This window comes from Contarinia nasturtii, unplaced genomic scaffold, assembly GCF_009176525.2.
Source record: "Contarinia nasturtii isolate CC-2019 unplaced genomic scaffold, AAFC_CNas_1.1 Cnas_scaffold_630, whole genome shotgun sequence".
NCBI classification, from domain to species: domain Eukaryota; kingdom Metazoa; phylum Arthropoda; class Insecta; order Diptera; family Cecidomyiidae; genus Contarinia; species Contarinia nasturtii.
Genome location: NW_022197981.1, coordinates 2645218 through 2661154, shown reverse-complemented (window position 1 = coordinate 2661154; position 15937 = coordinate 2645218). Strand labels below are relative to the sequence as shown.

The window sequence follows — 15937 nt, the reverse complement described above, 5'->3', positions numbered from 1 at the left end:
TTTCTTATAACTTCAACTCAAAGAGCAATATATCTTCTGAGCTAGATTAAAGCGTCAGACTATCTCCTCCTTGGAGGTAGTCAAAACTCTTCCACCAAATACATTGTAGTTTTGTGCTGTGATTTTTCTGCCTTTCATTTTGTACCCTTTAATGTTTCAAACAGTTTTGAATTGAAAAAAATAAAAAAAATAAAACTACCTTTGTTGTATTGCGTATTTTCGGGAAAATCATTATCAAAATGTGTGCACCTTTAGTAAGAGCCATCACTGATTCTCTGGATAAGCCACTGCCATAAGATCTTACAAAACGAAGTAATTTTCATTCGTAAATTTGTATGAACGAATAGATGAAAGCCCCTAGGAAATTTTGGAATCTTTCGTTATTTAAGATGCGTTTAATGACGTTCTTTTTATTTCTTGTTGTTACTATACAGGGGCGATTATACAACAGCATTAGAAAGAGTGGTTTTTCTTTTTTTGTTACATCAAGAAATTAATAACAACTGATTCGCTTTGAAATTGGCGCATCATCATCGGTAAAAAGAATATATACTGTATACAAAAATAGCAAACTTTGATTAAATTTATGAACATGTATGGCAAAGAACATGAAAACAGATTTCGTTTCGACCAGATTTTATAATTCAAATATATTCAAAAATATTTTTATCTGTCTAGTACAAAGTATCAATGATAAGATAGTACCTGAAGTTCTTTTTGGGAGTGAACTTTGCAGCTCGAAGTTTTTTTATTGGGAAATATTTTTATATGCTATGCTTAATTTTGTTTCGAACTCACTATCTCGCATTCATCAATTATAAATAAAACTGGCAACGCGTGCAATAATTTCCCAACAAAAACAAACAAGACCCTGAAAACCATGCGACTCATTTTTTTTATTTTTTATTTAAAAAAAAAGAAGATAAATGCATACTTCATATTTTTAAAATTACGAGTTCAATCATATGCGTTGCAAATCTGGCTGGAAACCCATTTCATTGATGCAAGAGAATTTTGTAATAAAAGAGAATAGCCATGAAAATCCGTTAATGCAGACGTTTTTTGTTTGTCTGTTTGCTTCATTGCATCAATATCATTACCCTTTAAAAAAAATTTTTTTTTTTGCAACGTGACAATAAAAATTAATACCGCTGAAAAAAAAATGGGGGCGTATAAAAGCTCTTTCATTCATCATGTTCATCATTTTGAATTTAATTTTCATATCGATTTATTTGAATTTTACAAAGTGTTCGGTTTGCGATCCAACAGCAAGAATGGTGCTTCAGTGTGTTACAAAAAAATCGATCATAATCGTTTTCTTCTGCTTAATCCCACTGACGATGGGTAGCTGTGGACCTAATTGCCATTGTGGAACCAATTGTCAATGTAAAAACAAATATTTATCTACAATGGAATTAATGGAGAGATTCGGCCAGGGTATATGAAAATATGCTTTTAATGTTTACTTGAATTAAACTTGAAATTGTCCATTTTAGAGGGAACCAAATTCAACGATAGTCGAAGCTGTTGGCGTGTATGTGATGGCAAACCAAGAACTTGCTATTATCACTTAATGTTTGAGCATTATGATACAATGTCAGGGTATGTTAATACCCTTCAATTTTTTTTTGTTTGGAGTTGATAATTGTGAAATTTATTCAATTTTCTTTTCAGATTATGTCTTAATTGTCCGACTAATATGACCGATTGTTACAATTCTGGTTGCCTACCAACGAACGGAGTTCAACGTGTTGTTACGACAATAAATCGTGGCATTCCCGGCCCTGGGATTCACGTTTGTAAAGGTGATCGTATCATTGCCGATGTGATGAATCATATGCATGGATGTGAAACCTCAGTTCATTGGCATGGAATTTTACAAACAAAAACACCCCATATGGATGGTGTACAAATGGTTACGCAGTGCCCAATCCCATCGGGAACCACATTCCGTTATGATTTTGAATGTCCAGAACCTGGCACAAATTGGTATCACTCGCATTCTGGTGTGCAAAGAACTGATGGCATTTTTGGAGCATTGGTTATTCGAAATGAAAAGGATCCAAATGCAGATTGTTACGATACCGATTTGCCACAACACACGATCATAGTATCTGATTGGATGAACCAAATGGGCGAAGCATTTATGCCAGGTACCAGAAACGGAATATTAAGACCAGATAGCATTCTGATTAATGGTTGTGGAACTTTCAATCCTTTAATTGGAAATGCCACTTACGCACCAATTGCTGTGTTTTATGTTCAAAGATACAAAAAATCTCTTATCCGTCTTATTAATGCTGGATCACAAAATTGCCCGACAGAAATTCATGTTCGTATTGTTAACTTTGATTCAGCCAAAATTTAGTTGTTTTGATTTAAAAATGAAAATTATAGATTCAAGGCTGTAAATTAAAAGTGATAGCGTCAGACACTTATTCAGTTTATCCAGTGATAGTCGACCGAATTGTTTGCCAACCAGGCGAACGATTTGATTTCGTTATAGAACCACCAGAAGATAAAGGTTAATTTCTATTTTACGCAATTTTCGAAATGTTTGGCCACATTTAAAATAAACACATTTTTTTTTCTCTCGCAGATCAGATATTAATGGTAGCACGTGCTTTGGGAGGTTGTGCGAGACTATTATTACAAGAATTTGCCAAATTTATTGTTGTAGGCAATGTATATACACATAAAGGTCGAATTGAAGACCATCAACCATTAAATCCAAGGCCAAGCTATCTATCACTGGAGGATGCAAATGCTACTGTAAGTCCAAACAAATCTTTAGCAATTGATTTGGTTTTTCAAATGAACATTGATATATTTTAGTACTTGAATCATCCAAATACGGATTGCAGTAATCTAAATGGGAAAGACTATTGCATTGCTCGCTTAGTACAAAAAGGGGCAACTTGCGAAAACTTACGAAATGCAAAAATCGCAAAACGCATTAATCTTGAGTTCCGAAATTCGGTTGTTAGCGTTAGACCAAGTTCATACTTAAGTATGTTGATTTAACGATATACAAATCATGAATCTATATCGATCGATTTTAATTTCTTTTTAGCTGTTGGTAATAATGTCTTAAGATCTATGATAAATAACATCTCATTCATTCATCCTTGGAAACCCATACTTACCCAAAATTATTCCGACGTTCCATTTTGTGATGCTGAACATTTACCACTGGGCTGCAGCCCAACAACAATTTGCGAATGTATTCAAGTGATTAAACTAGAGCTGTGTAAAATCTATGAATTTCATGTGTATGATACCGGAGGTAGGAATTTAATCATATTATGAATGGACATTGGACAATTAATGGAATTGTTTTATATTCTCTTAAAAACAAATGTGTGTAGTGCCTGGAGGAGCAATCTCACATCCATTTCATTTGCATGGCTACGGTTTTCAAGTGTGTGACATGGGAACTCGGGCACAACTTGAAAATGGTACAACACCATATCCGAATTTGAAATATGCACCACCGATTAAGGTAAACTATCCCAATATTCTTATCAACATTTTTATTTGTCTCCCTCTTTTTAGTTAAGTTCTTACACATATCCATATATATATAAATATATTAGAGTTGATTCATAGCTCGAATTCATCTTAAATTATTTTATTCATCGGTTAAGGACGTTATAAACATTCCCCCTGGGGGTTTTGTTCGATTAAGAATAAGAGCATGCAATCCCGGTTTCTGGTAATAAAAAAATATTCAATTATTATATTCCAATGGAGAAAAAAAAATTTAATTATTAAATTTCAGGTTATTTCACTGTCATTTTGAGTTCCATATGATGACGGGAATGATGGCCATCATTCAAGTTGGCGAAAAATCCGATATGGTACCGCCATTTATTTGTTAGAAATTCAGTTCTATGATCACATTTAATATATTTCACGCTTATCATTTATTTAAAAATATAAACATTTTTTTCTTTTGAATAAAGGTACAGCCACCAGCTTATTTCCCAAAATGCGGTAATTATGAACCATACACCAAAATACCCAAGGATCAAATAATAGATTTACCACCAAGAGAACACTCCGATCAAACAAATAATGAACCCGACGAGGAAATGCCCTTTGATCACTCAATGCATTGATGTAGGCTATTAAAAAATGATCGAATTTACTGAAAATATATTGTGTTTCAATTCACATTCTCATGTATTTGCAAATTTAAAAAAAAAACTTAATAATTTTAATAAATAAATTTGTGTGTTCATTAATTTAATTTTATTATTTTTCATTGAAAATGTGTTGTGGAGAGTTCGACGAACCGAATCTGAACTCATTTATTTGAATTCAACTATAATTTGATAAGATTAGAAAAAAAAAATCCCAAAAATTGCGATTTTTCAATCAATTTGTAAATTAAAAAGTTTGTTATAATTTTTTTTGTTAACTAAAATGTTTGTTGATAGGTTTGTTTATTTGTGTTATAGTCATGCCACTAAAATATTCTTTTTAATTCGTCTGAATGTGTAATTAAAAAAATGAAAATTCTCTGTGAATATAGACTTCTATTTCAGATGTCTACAGTCACAGTTTTTTTTCATTTCAATTACACTTAGTAAATGTCACAAAATCGAAATATACCAAATTGATGGCTATTTTGTCGCATTCCAAATGAAATTAATGTGAGATAGTCAGCTCAACATACTGTCTTGGATACAAGTCTGACATTTGGTTGCTAAACAACCCGTTTTTATGGTAATGTGTTCATCATTTTAAAAGAATATAAACATTTTTGTCTTTGAATATATAAAAATGAAAGTTTTTAAGGTACATTGCTCGAATCAATTAACACCACACAAGTGGCTTCAAAAACCATCTGGCTGACAAATGTGCTATATGGCGATTTCAAAACCAAAATGACATATAAGCACAAAAATATATATGATTCAATTTCTTTGACGCGCGTGAATTTTGTAATGGGAACGAAAATATAGCGGTTTTGTTTGTCCATATGCTTCGTTGCAATCAAAATTGTATTGATGGTTAAAATTAAAACATTTATGAAAGTATAAATGTTCTTTCATTTATCGTTTTGGTCAGTTTAAGTATAGTTTTCACCCACAGTTTCATTTCAATTTGAATATTGTAAAGCTTTCGAAGAATACTAGTTCTGTTCAATAAGCGGCTTGAAAATCTGCCACGATACGTAAAAAAACACACAGTTATGGTTTTCTTTGTTATGTACCTCAGATGAAACAACGTTCGCCCTGTTTCCTATTAAAAATTAAAATAATTATTTTCGGTGTCAAGCTTCCGCTTCGAAACAAGTGAATTAAAAGTATTTCACTTTGATAAAGAGTGATAAATTTAGACAAATATATTTGAGAAACACACATTTTTTTCAAATCTTTGCATTCATTTCACGCGATATGAAACTAAACGGTTTAAATTAGTAGACAAACGCGTTGAAAAAGTGTAAATATATTTTAACGTGGTTGTCTAGGAGACAGGAATAAAAAAACGATATATACTGATGATTCCTTTGACAAGAAGATGAAGTTATTATACAAATTGTTTTTGACACTATTTCTGATGGATCATTTGGTGAATTTAATTTTCAGCAAAGCAGTTTTATATATATATTCACATGCAAAGATATATTTTCATTGGTATTTTTCGGGTTTCCAAACAGCCAAAAATGCTAACTATTAGGAAATTATATTTATGAAAATTTCAATTATATTTCCGAAAAAACAAGAATAACATGAACTTTTTACCGATTTTTGTCCTTGTTGGAGCAAATGCGCAAACCGTCGGTGGAGAAATAGCATAAATTAATGTATAGATTTTGAATTGTCAGTATACGGACAAGCCTAAACATAACCATTTTTTTATAAATTTCTGTTAATTACATATGTTTTTCTAGATTGAAGCATAAACCAGTGCTAAATGCTTTTTATAATCAGGAGTCATCATTCGCAAATAATTTACAATAAATTACTATCAATGGAAGGAATACTAAACATGAAGATGTAATCCAAATTTTCAACGATAAAGACTATTGACAGTTGTTGAAAGTCAAAGATAAGACAGTGTGTTAGAAGACACAGTTATCTAAAAAAAAACTTTAAATGTATAAAACGCAAATAAAAACACCATGAGTTCTGTTTTCTTTTCAATCGTTTTTTTCTTTCGATTTTTTTATCAACTCTTTTTTAGAATAGATTGAATTTACAAATTGAAAATATTATTTGTTTGTATCTTCTACATTGCGACTAGAGATATTTTCAGCAAGCGTTATATAGAAATACTTCCATTGTTTGAATTACAATTTTGTGATAACTTATTTAAAATGCACGGACCGAAAATGTCCAAAAAGAATAAAACACAAATTCTGAGCAAAATGAAAATAATTTTTTTACATTTTAACAAATACAATTTTGGCTTTCACAACGTACAAAGAATACGTGAAATTAAATTTAAAAAAACGTTCGTTCACGATATTTGAGAGGTTTATGGAAATGTTCCATATACTTTAATGAAATTCTCATCTAGGAAACTCTTATTGCATTGCAAACACTACCAAAGTCTTTCCAATAAGACATAACAAAATAGTCAAAGAAGAATGTGTCATGGATTCAGTGGAATTCAGCGAAAAAATTGAACAATAGCTCGTAAAGTGAGCTTATCGGTGCAAAAATATGTCAACTATTGTCATTGCATCATTCAAATGAATGGCCATTTATTTTTTTTGTTATAAAAGCAGAGTCAAATGACGGTTGCTAGTAGTTTTATTTGTTTCGAATCACAAAATTAACATTTTTAAGAAGAGAATCTTTGATAAAAGTGCAGAAAAATGATAAGCAAAGTCGTTGGTATTTGTCTTAAACAAATTTTCATATTACCTACTACCTACTAATTTATTGCTTTCGATTTGAAAGTTTTTCTTTCCATATTGGTAACGGTGGCACTATCCATTGATTATTGCGAAGATTACTTATGCGAGGGAAGGAAACATATTGGCTGCAAAAACGATGGGGTACAACCAAACAATTTTTTATTAAAATGCGAATTTTCGCAATAATGATTTTTTTTATTCTGTAGAAATTCGGCAAGAGCTGCCCTCCAAATGCTGAGCTCATTAAGTTTACCGATAAACTAAAAACATTGGCATTGAGTACACATAACAATTATCGTAATCAAATTGCTCTCGGCGAAATAAAAGGTTATGACAAGGCCGCTCGAATGGCAACACTGGTGAGTGCGCAGTCGGTTCATTCTCACTCATCACAAAATTTGCTGATTTCCTCATATTTGTTTAAACATTTCAAAAGGTATGGCATGATGAACTGGCCAAACTAGCAGAGTATAATGTGCGCACATGCACTTTTGGCCATGACGAATGTCGAAATACCGGTACGAATAAACAAAATTATCAACTCGAAACTATCAAATTATTATTTTTCTTCAAACGATTCTTTTCGCATTCACCCACTGCTTTTTTTCTAATTGCGAATTAATTTAGATAAATTTCCATATGCTGGTCAAAATCTCGGAATATTGATTAAAAAGAAAACGTTTCCAACGCCTGAAGAAATGATTAAAAAAATAACGAAAGGCTGGTTTGATGAATACGCCGATGCGGACAAGAATATCATGAAAAGTTATCAACCAAATGGGTAATTTAGAACTTCGTATATTATTCTTCAATGTACTATATATTTTTTTATCTTTAGCAAAATGATTGGCCATTTTACGCAATTAGTTCGAGACCAGGCGTTTGCTGTTGGTTGTGCAATGATTAAATTCAAATCAGGGGAATACTCTACAATCTATGGCTGCGACTATTCATTGACAAGTATTAAAAGCTATCCAATCTATGATACTTCTTCAAAACCTGCGTCTAATTGCACAAAAGGAGCACATAAACAATTCAAAGGACTTTGTAGCATCAACGAAATTTATGACAACAATGATTTATTTTATTCTTATGATTGAATTTTTCCTTTATTTAGCTCAGAAATAAACCGAAATCATCCAAACTTGCAAATTCATATTTTATCATCATTAAGATTCTTGTGCAATTATGAATGAAAATAAATTATTTTGTAGATAAAATTTCTAAAATTAGTTTCATTTCACAATGACATTACTTTCATTTATTCCGTAAAATATTTGTTACGTCATGGTGTTAGTATTTTATGTGTAGAATGAGTTTATGTAAAAGCGGATGATTCAAATTTGAAGAAATCTTCAATGACTTATTGAGTTTCTTTTAACGATTTTTGCCTAAATCTGTTTTAACCGAAGCGAATTTGGATTAGATCTACTTTAGAAAATAATTTTCATTACCATAAAATATGCCAATCGTATGGTTCACGCTGTATAAACTTCACAGCAGCCGAAATATGAAAGATTTTTTCTGGACCTTACAAGGATTTGAGCTGATTGAAAGTGTTTGAATTTAACAAAAAATCATTGGCGTCATTTTATGTGTCAAAGCAAAGCCAATAAAATTCAGGATCGAGGAAAATATTTATTTGAATAAATATTCAAATATTTTGGCCAAAATATTAAACAAAACTATTATTTTTTTCAATTGAGCATGAATATTTTATAGTTTTTTTTTTTTGAAAATATTCTAATTTTGGACCTTATGTTTATCGTAGAAATACAAATTATAGAATGCAGTTTTTTTATTTGTAATTAGAAATTGGTTGCATTACTTTCATTTGGTTACATACTTGAAACATCAGCTTACATCGTTCAAATTTGTAATAGCAAAATTATTTTAAATCAAATGTAATAAATGCAAGTAACCCAAAAAAACGAATGTTGACATTGTTCCATTCAGCAGAAAAAACAATGGCTCGTTAAATAAGTTCGGCGTAAAAATATGCTAACAATTGTCGTCGAATTTACGAACAATAATTATTTTCTTGCTATAAAAGCCACTACAAATGACGGTATGTTCATTCATTTCGAATCGGTGTTCTAACAAGATAATTCTCGTTGTCCTTTTCAAAAATGATAAATAAAGTAGTTGGTAAGTTTTGAAACTCAAATAAGCTGGCAAATGATTTATCTATTAAATAATAACTGTGTTGAAAGTTTTTCTTTTCATGATAATAACGGCGACACTGTCCAGTGATTATTGTTCAAATTCCTTTTGTGGATATGGAATAAAACATATTGCATGCAACAATGATGGGGTATACGTTGAATTTTCATTGAACATAACCATTTTTTAAAGTGGAAAATGTGTTTTTTCTGTTAGAAATTCAGCAAAGCGTGTCCACCGAATGCCGTTATTATCGATTTCACAGATGAATTGAAAGAATTTGTGTTGAATACGCATAATAGCTATCGTAATCAAATTGCTCTCGGTGGTATTAAAGGCTATCAAAAGGCCTCTCGAATGGCAACACTTGTGAGTTTTTGAACTTAAAAAACCATTAGTTTGACATGTTTAGCCGTATTTTATCGCTTGCAATTTTTATGATTTGAAGGTATGGGATGATGATCTGGCCCAGTTTGCCGAGTATAATGTGCGCACATGCACTTTTGCCCATGACTTATGTCGAAATACGGGTAGGATCGTCAAAGTTTTTGACAGTTTTTTTGGCTGATTATTGTTTTTTTTTTCGTTTCGGGTAATAATTTAGGTAAATATCGGTATGCTGGACAAAACTTGGCACTATCACAAAACAGCAAAGAATTTGATAAACCAAAGAAAATTATTGAAAGTATGACTAAAGGTTGGTTTGATGAATACAATGATGCAAATATGGATGTCATAAATAATTTTAGGACTATTGGGTAAATTATTAATCAAATGCATTCAACGTTTACGTTGTCAATAAAAAAGAATATATTTTTTCGAATTAGTCGAATGATTGGTCACTTTACGCAGTTAGTTCGAGACGAAGCGTACGCAGTTGGATGCGCAATAGTTCAATTTAAAAAACATGGATGGTACACAACAATATATGCTTGCGATTATTCATTGACAAATATGTTGAAGAATCCAATTTATCAAGGAACCTCAAATACCGCATCTCAATGCCTAACAGGAACGAATCCGAGATTTGAAGGACTTTGCAGCATTAAAGAAATCTATGACAATGAATTATTTTACAAAAATAACTTTTACTATTTTACAAATATGGAATGAAGAAAATGAATATTGTCAGTGTTCGAAAATGTAATCCGTTTAGTTTTCATCCGAGTCCAAGTGTGTGTATTGTCATTTTATTTAAATTCGAAATGAATGGGAAAAAAATAAATATTATAGAATGCATGCCGTTCACTCATTTGTTTTCATATTGTAATCGATTAGTCTCAGTCGCACACTGCACTACACACAAACACCGATAAAGAATACATTTAAGCGGTTGAGATTTTTAGCACTACTGTAGATCAGTGTGTGATGTTATCACTGTGTTTGTGTATTCATTGATCAACTTGTCAATGTAAGCGTGAACATTATCGCAGAACGTGAGTAACAGCGACTGCGTCGGAACACATTGTTTATTTCAAATTTCACAAATCGGCGACATTTTTTTTTGTGTACAAACAACGAAACGTTAGCCGTTTATTTGCTGTGTTAAGTTTAATGTCAAATAATTGTGCGAAAGTCAAAGGCAAAAAAAAGTGTCAAAACATGGTTGATAAGAACAAACTACAAACGTATTTGTCGAACCGCCCAATTGGGCCGATCTTTCATAATTCCAAGGAGAAAGACGATTTGGAAGCATTAAAACTCATGTGCGTTCTGGACTACTATGCGACAAATCGCAAGTTATACCCGATAATCATGGCCCAACCAAAGCTGCTGCAACATTTAATGCAATTAAATTCGTACAGTTCTTTCCAATATTACAATTGTCAAGTGAATCATGCAATCGGCGAACGTCAATTTCAATGTGCATTTTGTGAACTTTTGGGACCGTATGCATTGATTATGACACACATGGCGATTAACCATGATTCGCATATGAGCCTTAAAATGTGCGCTTATTGCAAACGAGAAAGTGTTGTCGATCACAATGCGAATGGAACTCTGGAAGTTTGTTACAACCAATATTTGAAGAAGTATGGCATTGATTTGGCCAACGACGAAAAACTGAAAATTGTTACCGATTTCTACAAATTGCTAAAAGATTTAGCTGAAAGCCTTAATGTAGTTATTCAACGAGTTGAACATTTCACGGGACGATTCCAGCCACGGACTGAACAAATTCCACGAAAAATTCCAAATTTTCCAACTACGTGTATGGTCTTTACACCGAGACGCAGCTCAAAAAAAATGAAATCGGACAAATTGGATTATTTGTTTAACATGGTGGTGGGTTTTGTTTTTGGGGGGAATGGAGTTTCGCGATTAAAAAGCCGTGCCAAATCCCAAGAAGATGTTGAAATTGTTGTTATCGACGATGATGATGATGATGAAAACACCAACAATAGAAATCCACAAAATGCATCCGATGCACCGGTAAGTTACTTTTCTACTTAATCATCACCTAAAATCTTCTGCTTTGGAGTCAATGTTTCCACTTTTACCTTGACAAATTTGGTAGCATTTTCATTTTTGATCACACCAAGAATCTTCTTCTTGGGAATCGATTTTTCCTCATTCACCTTATTCGCATTTTCATCGGAACTGTTACCATCAATCATCTTTGCATTCAGTTGGAGAACTCTTTTATCTTGAAAATTTTGGTATTAGCATCTGAAATCTGATGCAATATTCTATGATGCAATCGATTAATTTGTTGTAGCAACAAAATGGTTTGAATTGACATGTGTAATGAATGAATTGGTTCGGCTTTTTGGCGAATTGGACGGTACGACGACATTTTTGAGAATATTTTTTTTCAGTCATCGAACAATTTATTTTATATGCATTGTGAATTTGAAACAGTTCTGTGGCGACATTTCAAAATACATCACAAAAATACAAGCTATTTTTGAAGCCAAGCGATTGAAGAATTCCGAACTCCAGACGCGAATGTAATAAAAAAAACGAAACACGAGCAACTCTTTTCTTGTTCAGATTCATGCAAATCGAATGGATTCTAATATGAAACATAATGCTCGTGTTAAAGCCTTGTGAACTGTAGTAATAAAATATTTATTATTTAACGTTAAAAAAAATTCCAAGAACAATGGAACAAACATTCCAAATCTATGACATAGATTCATTTTTTTTTTTTCATTCTCTTTCTTCTCTTTCTTCTTCTTCAGTTGATATTTTTTGTTTGTGTATTTCTTCCTCTAAATTGTCTTTATTGAGTGATACATAATATTTCATAATTCGTTGCTTTATTTTCAATATTCAATTTAGTTTGTGACGGTAAAAATTGAGCGCTCGGACGATAAAAATGTCGCGACAAGTGTACACGATGTTCCAGTGACATTGAATGAAATGGCGAAAGACAATGACGAATCGCGAGAACGAATTGCGGTTGCATCTACACAATGTGAACCACAGTCGAATGCCACTGATTTTACACGGGACACATCGGAAATAGAACCACCGGCAAATATTCATGAAAATTTATCGACGGCAAATGACGGTCAAAACGAAAATACAATGCAAAAATGCAAATTGGAACCCAATGAAACTGAATTGTTTGGCCGTTTTGTGACAAACCGACTAAATCAATTAAAAAATCCCAACAAACGACGCAAACTAGAATTGCGTATTCAACAAAGCATCGTCGAAATAGAAGAAGAAGCTCTGGATGATTAAAATAACTAAGTCGGATTTTTAGTGATAGATTAAAGACGAAAGACAAAAAAAAAGTTTAATTTTTCAAAATCATAAAATATTTCAATAGAATTGAATTGAATTCATTCACAGATTTTCCCTCCAATATTTTATACTTAACGTTTCTAGCTAAACTAACGTTTTTAACTAAGTCCAATTGTCCATATATTTATAATCAAGTTAAATAGTATGAAACCAACAAAAATTCCTAAAGATAAAACACACAGAGATAGAGAGAAAATAATCACAATTTAAAGTACATTTCCTGTATCTGAAACAAAATTATGACAAATACAAAAAAATAAATATTTGCAGAGAAGGAAACATGCAAACTATCAAAAATTCAACAAAATAAAAATCAAGAAATAGTTGATCAACAATGCCATTTTGGCAGCTAATTTTTTTTTCTTTCAAGATATTATTATGTTAACGTGATATTAAAGACATTTTGAATCTTTCATTATTTCATTTTTAATGGAATATCTCGAAACTGAATAAAATAGCGAATAATAAAAAAAACTATATTTCTATTACACAATAAACACATTACGAACGTTTACATTGAGACTTTGTGAACGTGCGCATTATATATATTACATGAAACTTTGATAAAGAATAATGGATTTGAAGGAATCTCACACAAGTCGACGACGCCTTTAAATTTTTTTATTGTTTGTTCATTTACACACATACATGTTCTTGCACTCAGAATTGCTAGTGTATTTGCTTGTATTCAAGTTAAGTAATGTATCATATTTGAATCGGAACTGTAAAAATTAATTAGCCAGTTGCATTCAAAGCCGAAATACTTCGATTCCGTTCAAATGAATGAATATGAGCAAAAAAAAGTCTTTTTAAATGAACATATACATTCATGTTTCAGTCCTGATTGAAATTAAAGCCAGCGTATTGTCGTTATTTGGTTTTCTTTTTATTTCATTGTCGCAACATACTTATCAGTTGTTGTCAATACACTTATAATTACAGTAATCAACCGACAACAGTCCGTCCGTATTTAAGTTTAGTCGATCTAAAGTGTTTGCATTTTCGATACGAACATTTGATGTTTTTCTCCTTATTTCTTCGAAAATTGTGATAATCGACCATAAATTTCGGGATTTTCAATCTTTCCAATAAAGTATTTTCTTTGTGACATTTAAAATAAATAAATAAAAACGGTGAAAGCGATGGATACGAGTACAGCGATTTCGATTCACTTATCGAAGCGACCAATTGCCGTGGTAATGGAACAATCAAATGAAAAAACGAATTTGGTCGCCCTTCAATTGATGTGTATTATTGATTATTATATGGAAGAAAGACGTTTATACGATCGAATTGTGAAAACCGAATGCCCAAAATTATTGTTGCAATTAATGAAATTTTTTACGTTTGTTTCGTTCAAATATTACGACTATCGGGCATCACGTAAAATCGGTAATCAAATATTGCGCTGCAAATTTTGTGCATTGATTGGACATTATACGTGTATTTTGAGCCACATGGCGATTAATCATAATGCACATATTGGATTGAAACAATGTGCATATTGCTATCGTGAAGAGTTAAAAACCCATTTCGATGACTGTACATTTGATACATGCTACGAAACTTATATGCGAAAGCATCATGTACACAAAAATGACAATATCATTGAAATAGTGGCTACGTTTTATGGTTTAATCAAAGAAATTGCCGAAAAACTCAATCAATGCACTGTACGAAATCATGCATATGCTGGAATTGGTTATGCGACAATTGAGAAAATTGCACAAAAATACGGTCGAGATTTTCCAACTGATTGCATCATCTTTCAGCAACGAAATTACGAGAAACCAATTAAAAGCGATTTATTACAAAAGGAATTTGTTCGCGTTATTGGTTTTATGTATGGCGGCAATCGAATTTCACGTTTAATTAACAATGCAGACACCATCTTTGACACACATGTTATTGTTATAAGTGATGATGAAGACGAATATGATACGACTGTACAAAATGCCGCATCAACGTCAACGGTATGTTTTTTTTTTTATTTCCGTCAAATCTACTCAATGAAAAAGAACCAATTTTTTTGACACTTTTTTTAAATTCATTTTCGTGGAATTTGAAATTCATTTATTTATTCTGAGAAAAGAAATTATAGCAAAATACACGATTCATAAATATTTTTAAGTCTTTCGTTCAGAGAAATAACAGCATCAATGAAAATGAAATGGCATACAATGCGGCGGATGATGTATTACCAGAAAATTTGGTAAAACGTGAACCAATGTCAAGCTGTGGTCTACCATCGAATGCATCATCGCCCACACCTTCGATGGGGACATCATCGACACGAGTCAGCTGGATGCCGGAAAATGATGCCGAACATTTTGGAATATTTGTTTCCCAACGACTACAAAGACTGCCAGACGACCTGAAGAGACGAAAACTTGAAATCGTCATTCAAGAAGCCATCGTACAAGCTGAAAAAGATGCTCTAACATAAAAGAACTCATTTATAAAAATACTTTTTGATTTAATAAACAACCATGTCATGTTATCATTTAATTGTACAGAAAAAAAAAATCTTAATATCAATTTTCAAAGAAAGTATTGTATTAGCGAAAAAAAGATTGGGAAAATCAATCGCAAATTGAATGAAGTTCAAGCAACTTGTCAATTCGATTGAAAGAGCATGAACTGAACCGAATTTATAAAGAATGCCATAATATAAATTCAAAGTAATATTTAAAAAAAAATCTTATTCTCTCTTTTTTTAATTATGAAAATATAACAAACTGATTTCAGACACATTCAACTAACTGAGCTGTGCGGACTGAGCTAACTTATACATAAAATTTCGTCATTTGATAAGTCAGTTAATAAATAAACAAGTATCGATGGTTTCTATACCACGACGCGTGTATATGCATTAGGGTGGCCCAAATCTCTCATACATCCCATATGAAACCTCAACGCTATGCGCGTCAAATCGACGTTAATCGACGCTATTCCATGTGTATATAGAATTGTACATTATGTTTTACAGTGCTGTGCAAGCATGCGGCCTTATACACAGTAACACACGAATTCCGTTTATGTGCGCGCGTTGCCTGTTATGTTTTGTGTATTGAATTGCGACTCAATCACAGTAGACGGCGCAGGCACTGTAAAACATAATGAATAAAAGATTTTTCGGTCATC

At 32.0% G+C, this 15937-nt stretch overlaps 5 protein-coding genes and 1 long non-coding RNA gene across 9 annotated transcripts; all 6 read left to right on the top strand.

The window, feature by feature from the left end:
- The first annotated feature begins 1232 nt into the window (after positions 1-1232).
- Positions 1233-4188, top strand: LOC116340203 (laccase-4-like). 2 transcript variants are annotated; one of them, XM_031766535.1, is made up of 11 exons: positions 1233-1437; positions 1497-1602; positions 1675-2332; positions 2398-2524; positions 2600-2772; positions 2836-3010; positions 3074-3286; positions 3369-3502; positions 3648-3715; positions 3782-3860; positions 3966-4188. In XM_031766535.1, the coding sequence occupies exons 1-11, from the start codon at positions 1275-1277 to the stop codon at positions 4119-4121; spliced, it is 2052 nt and encodes a 683-aa protein (XP_031622395.1). In that variant the 5' UTR covers positions 1233-1274; the 3' UTR covers positions 4122-4188. The 2 variants fall into 2 exon arrangements, with proteins under 2 accessions (XP_031622395.1, XP_031622396.1); XM_031766536.1 differs by lacking the exons at positions 3782-3860; positions 3966-4188 and having other exon boundaries at positions 3556-3670.
- Positions 4189-5663: 1475 nt separating this feature from the next.
- LOC116340347 lies at positions 5664-6147 on the top strand. Its single transcript, XR_004201074.1, has 2 exons — positions 5664-5831; positions 5903-6147. It is a non-coding gene; the product is annotated as an uncharacterized LOC116340347 (long non-coding RNA).
- Positions 6148-6745: 598 nt separating this feature from the next.
- On the top strand, positions 6746-8000 carry LOC116340111 (antigen 5 like allergen Cul n 1-like). The gene is made up of 6 exons (XM_031766347.1): positions 6746-6851; positions 6918-7015; positions 7081-7233; positions 7311-7392; positions 7502-7655; positions 7713-8000. The coding sequence occupies exons 1-6, from the start codon at positions 6833-6835 to the stop codon at positions 7972-7974; spliced, it is 768 nt and encodes a 255-aa protein (XP_031622207.1). The 5' UTR covers positions 6746-6832; the 3' UTR covers positions 7975-8000.
- Positions 8001-8960: 960 nt separating this feature from the next.
- LOC116340110 (antigen 5 like allergen Cul n 1-like) lies at positions 8961-10209 on the top strand. 2 transcript variants are annotated; one of them, XM_031766345.1, is made up of 6 exons: positions 8961-9022; positions 9088-9188; positions 9254-9406; positions 9486-9567; positions 9642-9795; positions 9865-10209. In XM_031766345.1, exons 1-6 carry the CDS (start codon positions 9004-9006, stop codon positions 10148-10150), a joined length of 795 nt encoding a protein of 264 aa, XP_031622205.1. In that variant the 5' UTR covers positions 8961-9003; the 3' UTR covers positions 10151-10209. The 2 variants fall into 2 exon arrangements, with proteins under 2 accessions (XP_031622205.1, XP_031622206.1); XM_031766346.1 differs by lacking the exon at positions 8961-9022 and having other exon boundaries at positions 9107-9188; positions 9262-9406.
- A 278-nt stretch (positions 10210-10487) lies between these two features.
- Positions 10488-13075, top strand: LOC116340226. The gene is made up of 2 exons (XM_031766593.1): positions 10488-11470; positions 12323-13075. The coding sequence occupies exons 1-2, from the start codon at positions 10592-10594 to the stop codon at positions 12728-12730; spliced, it is 1287 nt and encodes a 428-aa protein (XP_031622453.1). The 5' UTR covers positions 10488-10591; the 3' UTR covers positions 12731-13075.
- Positions 13076-13788: 713 nt separating this feature from the next.
- On the top strand, positions 13789-15485 carry LOC116340201. Of its 2 annotated transcripts, none has more exons than XM_031766525.1 (2): positions 13789-14766; positions 14937-15485. In XM_031766525.1, exons 1-2 carry the CDS (start codon positions 13936-13938, stop codon positions 15237-15239), a joined length of 1134 nt encoding a protein of 377 aa, XP_031622385.1. In that variant the 5' UTR covers positions 13789-13935; the 3' UTR covers positions 15240-15485. The 2 variants fall into 2 exon arrangements, with proteins under 2 accessions (XP_031622385.1, XP_031622383.1); XM_031766523.1 differs by having other exon boundaries at positions 14925-15485.
- The last annotated feature ends 452 nt before the right edge of the window (positions 15486-15937 follow it).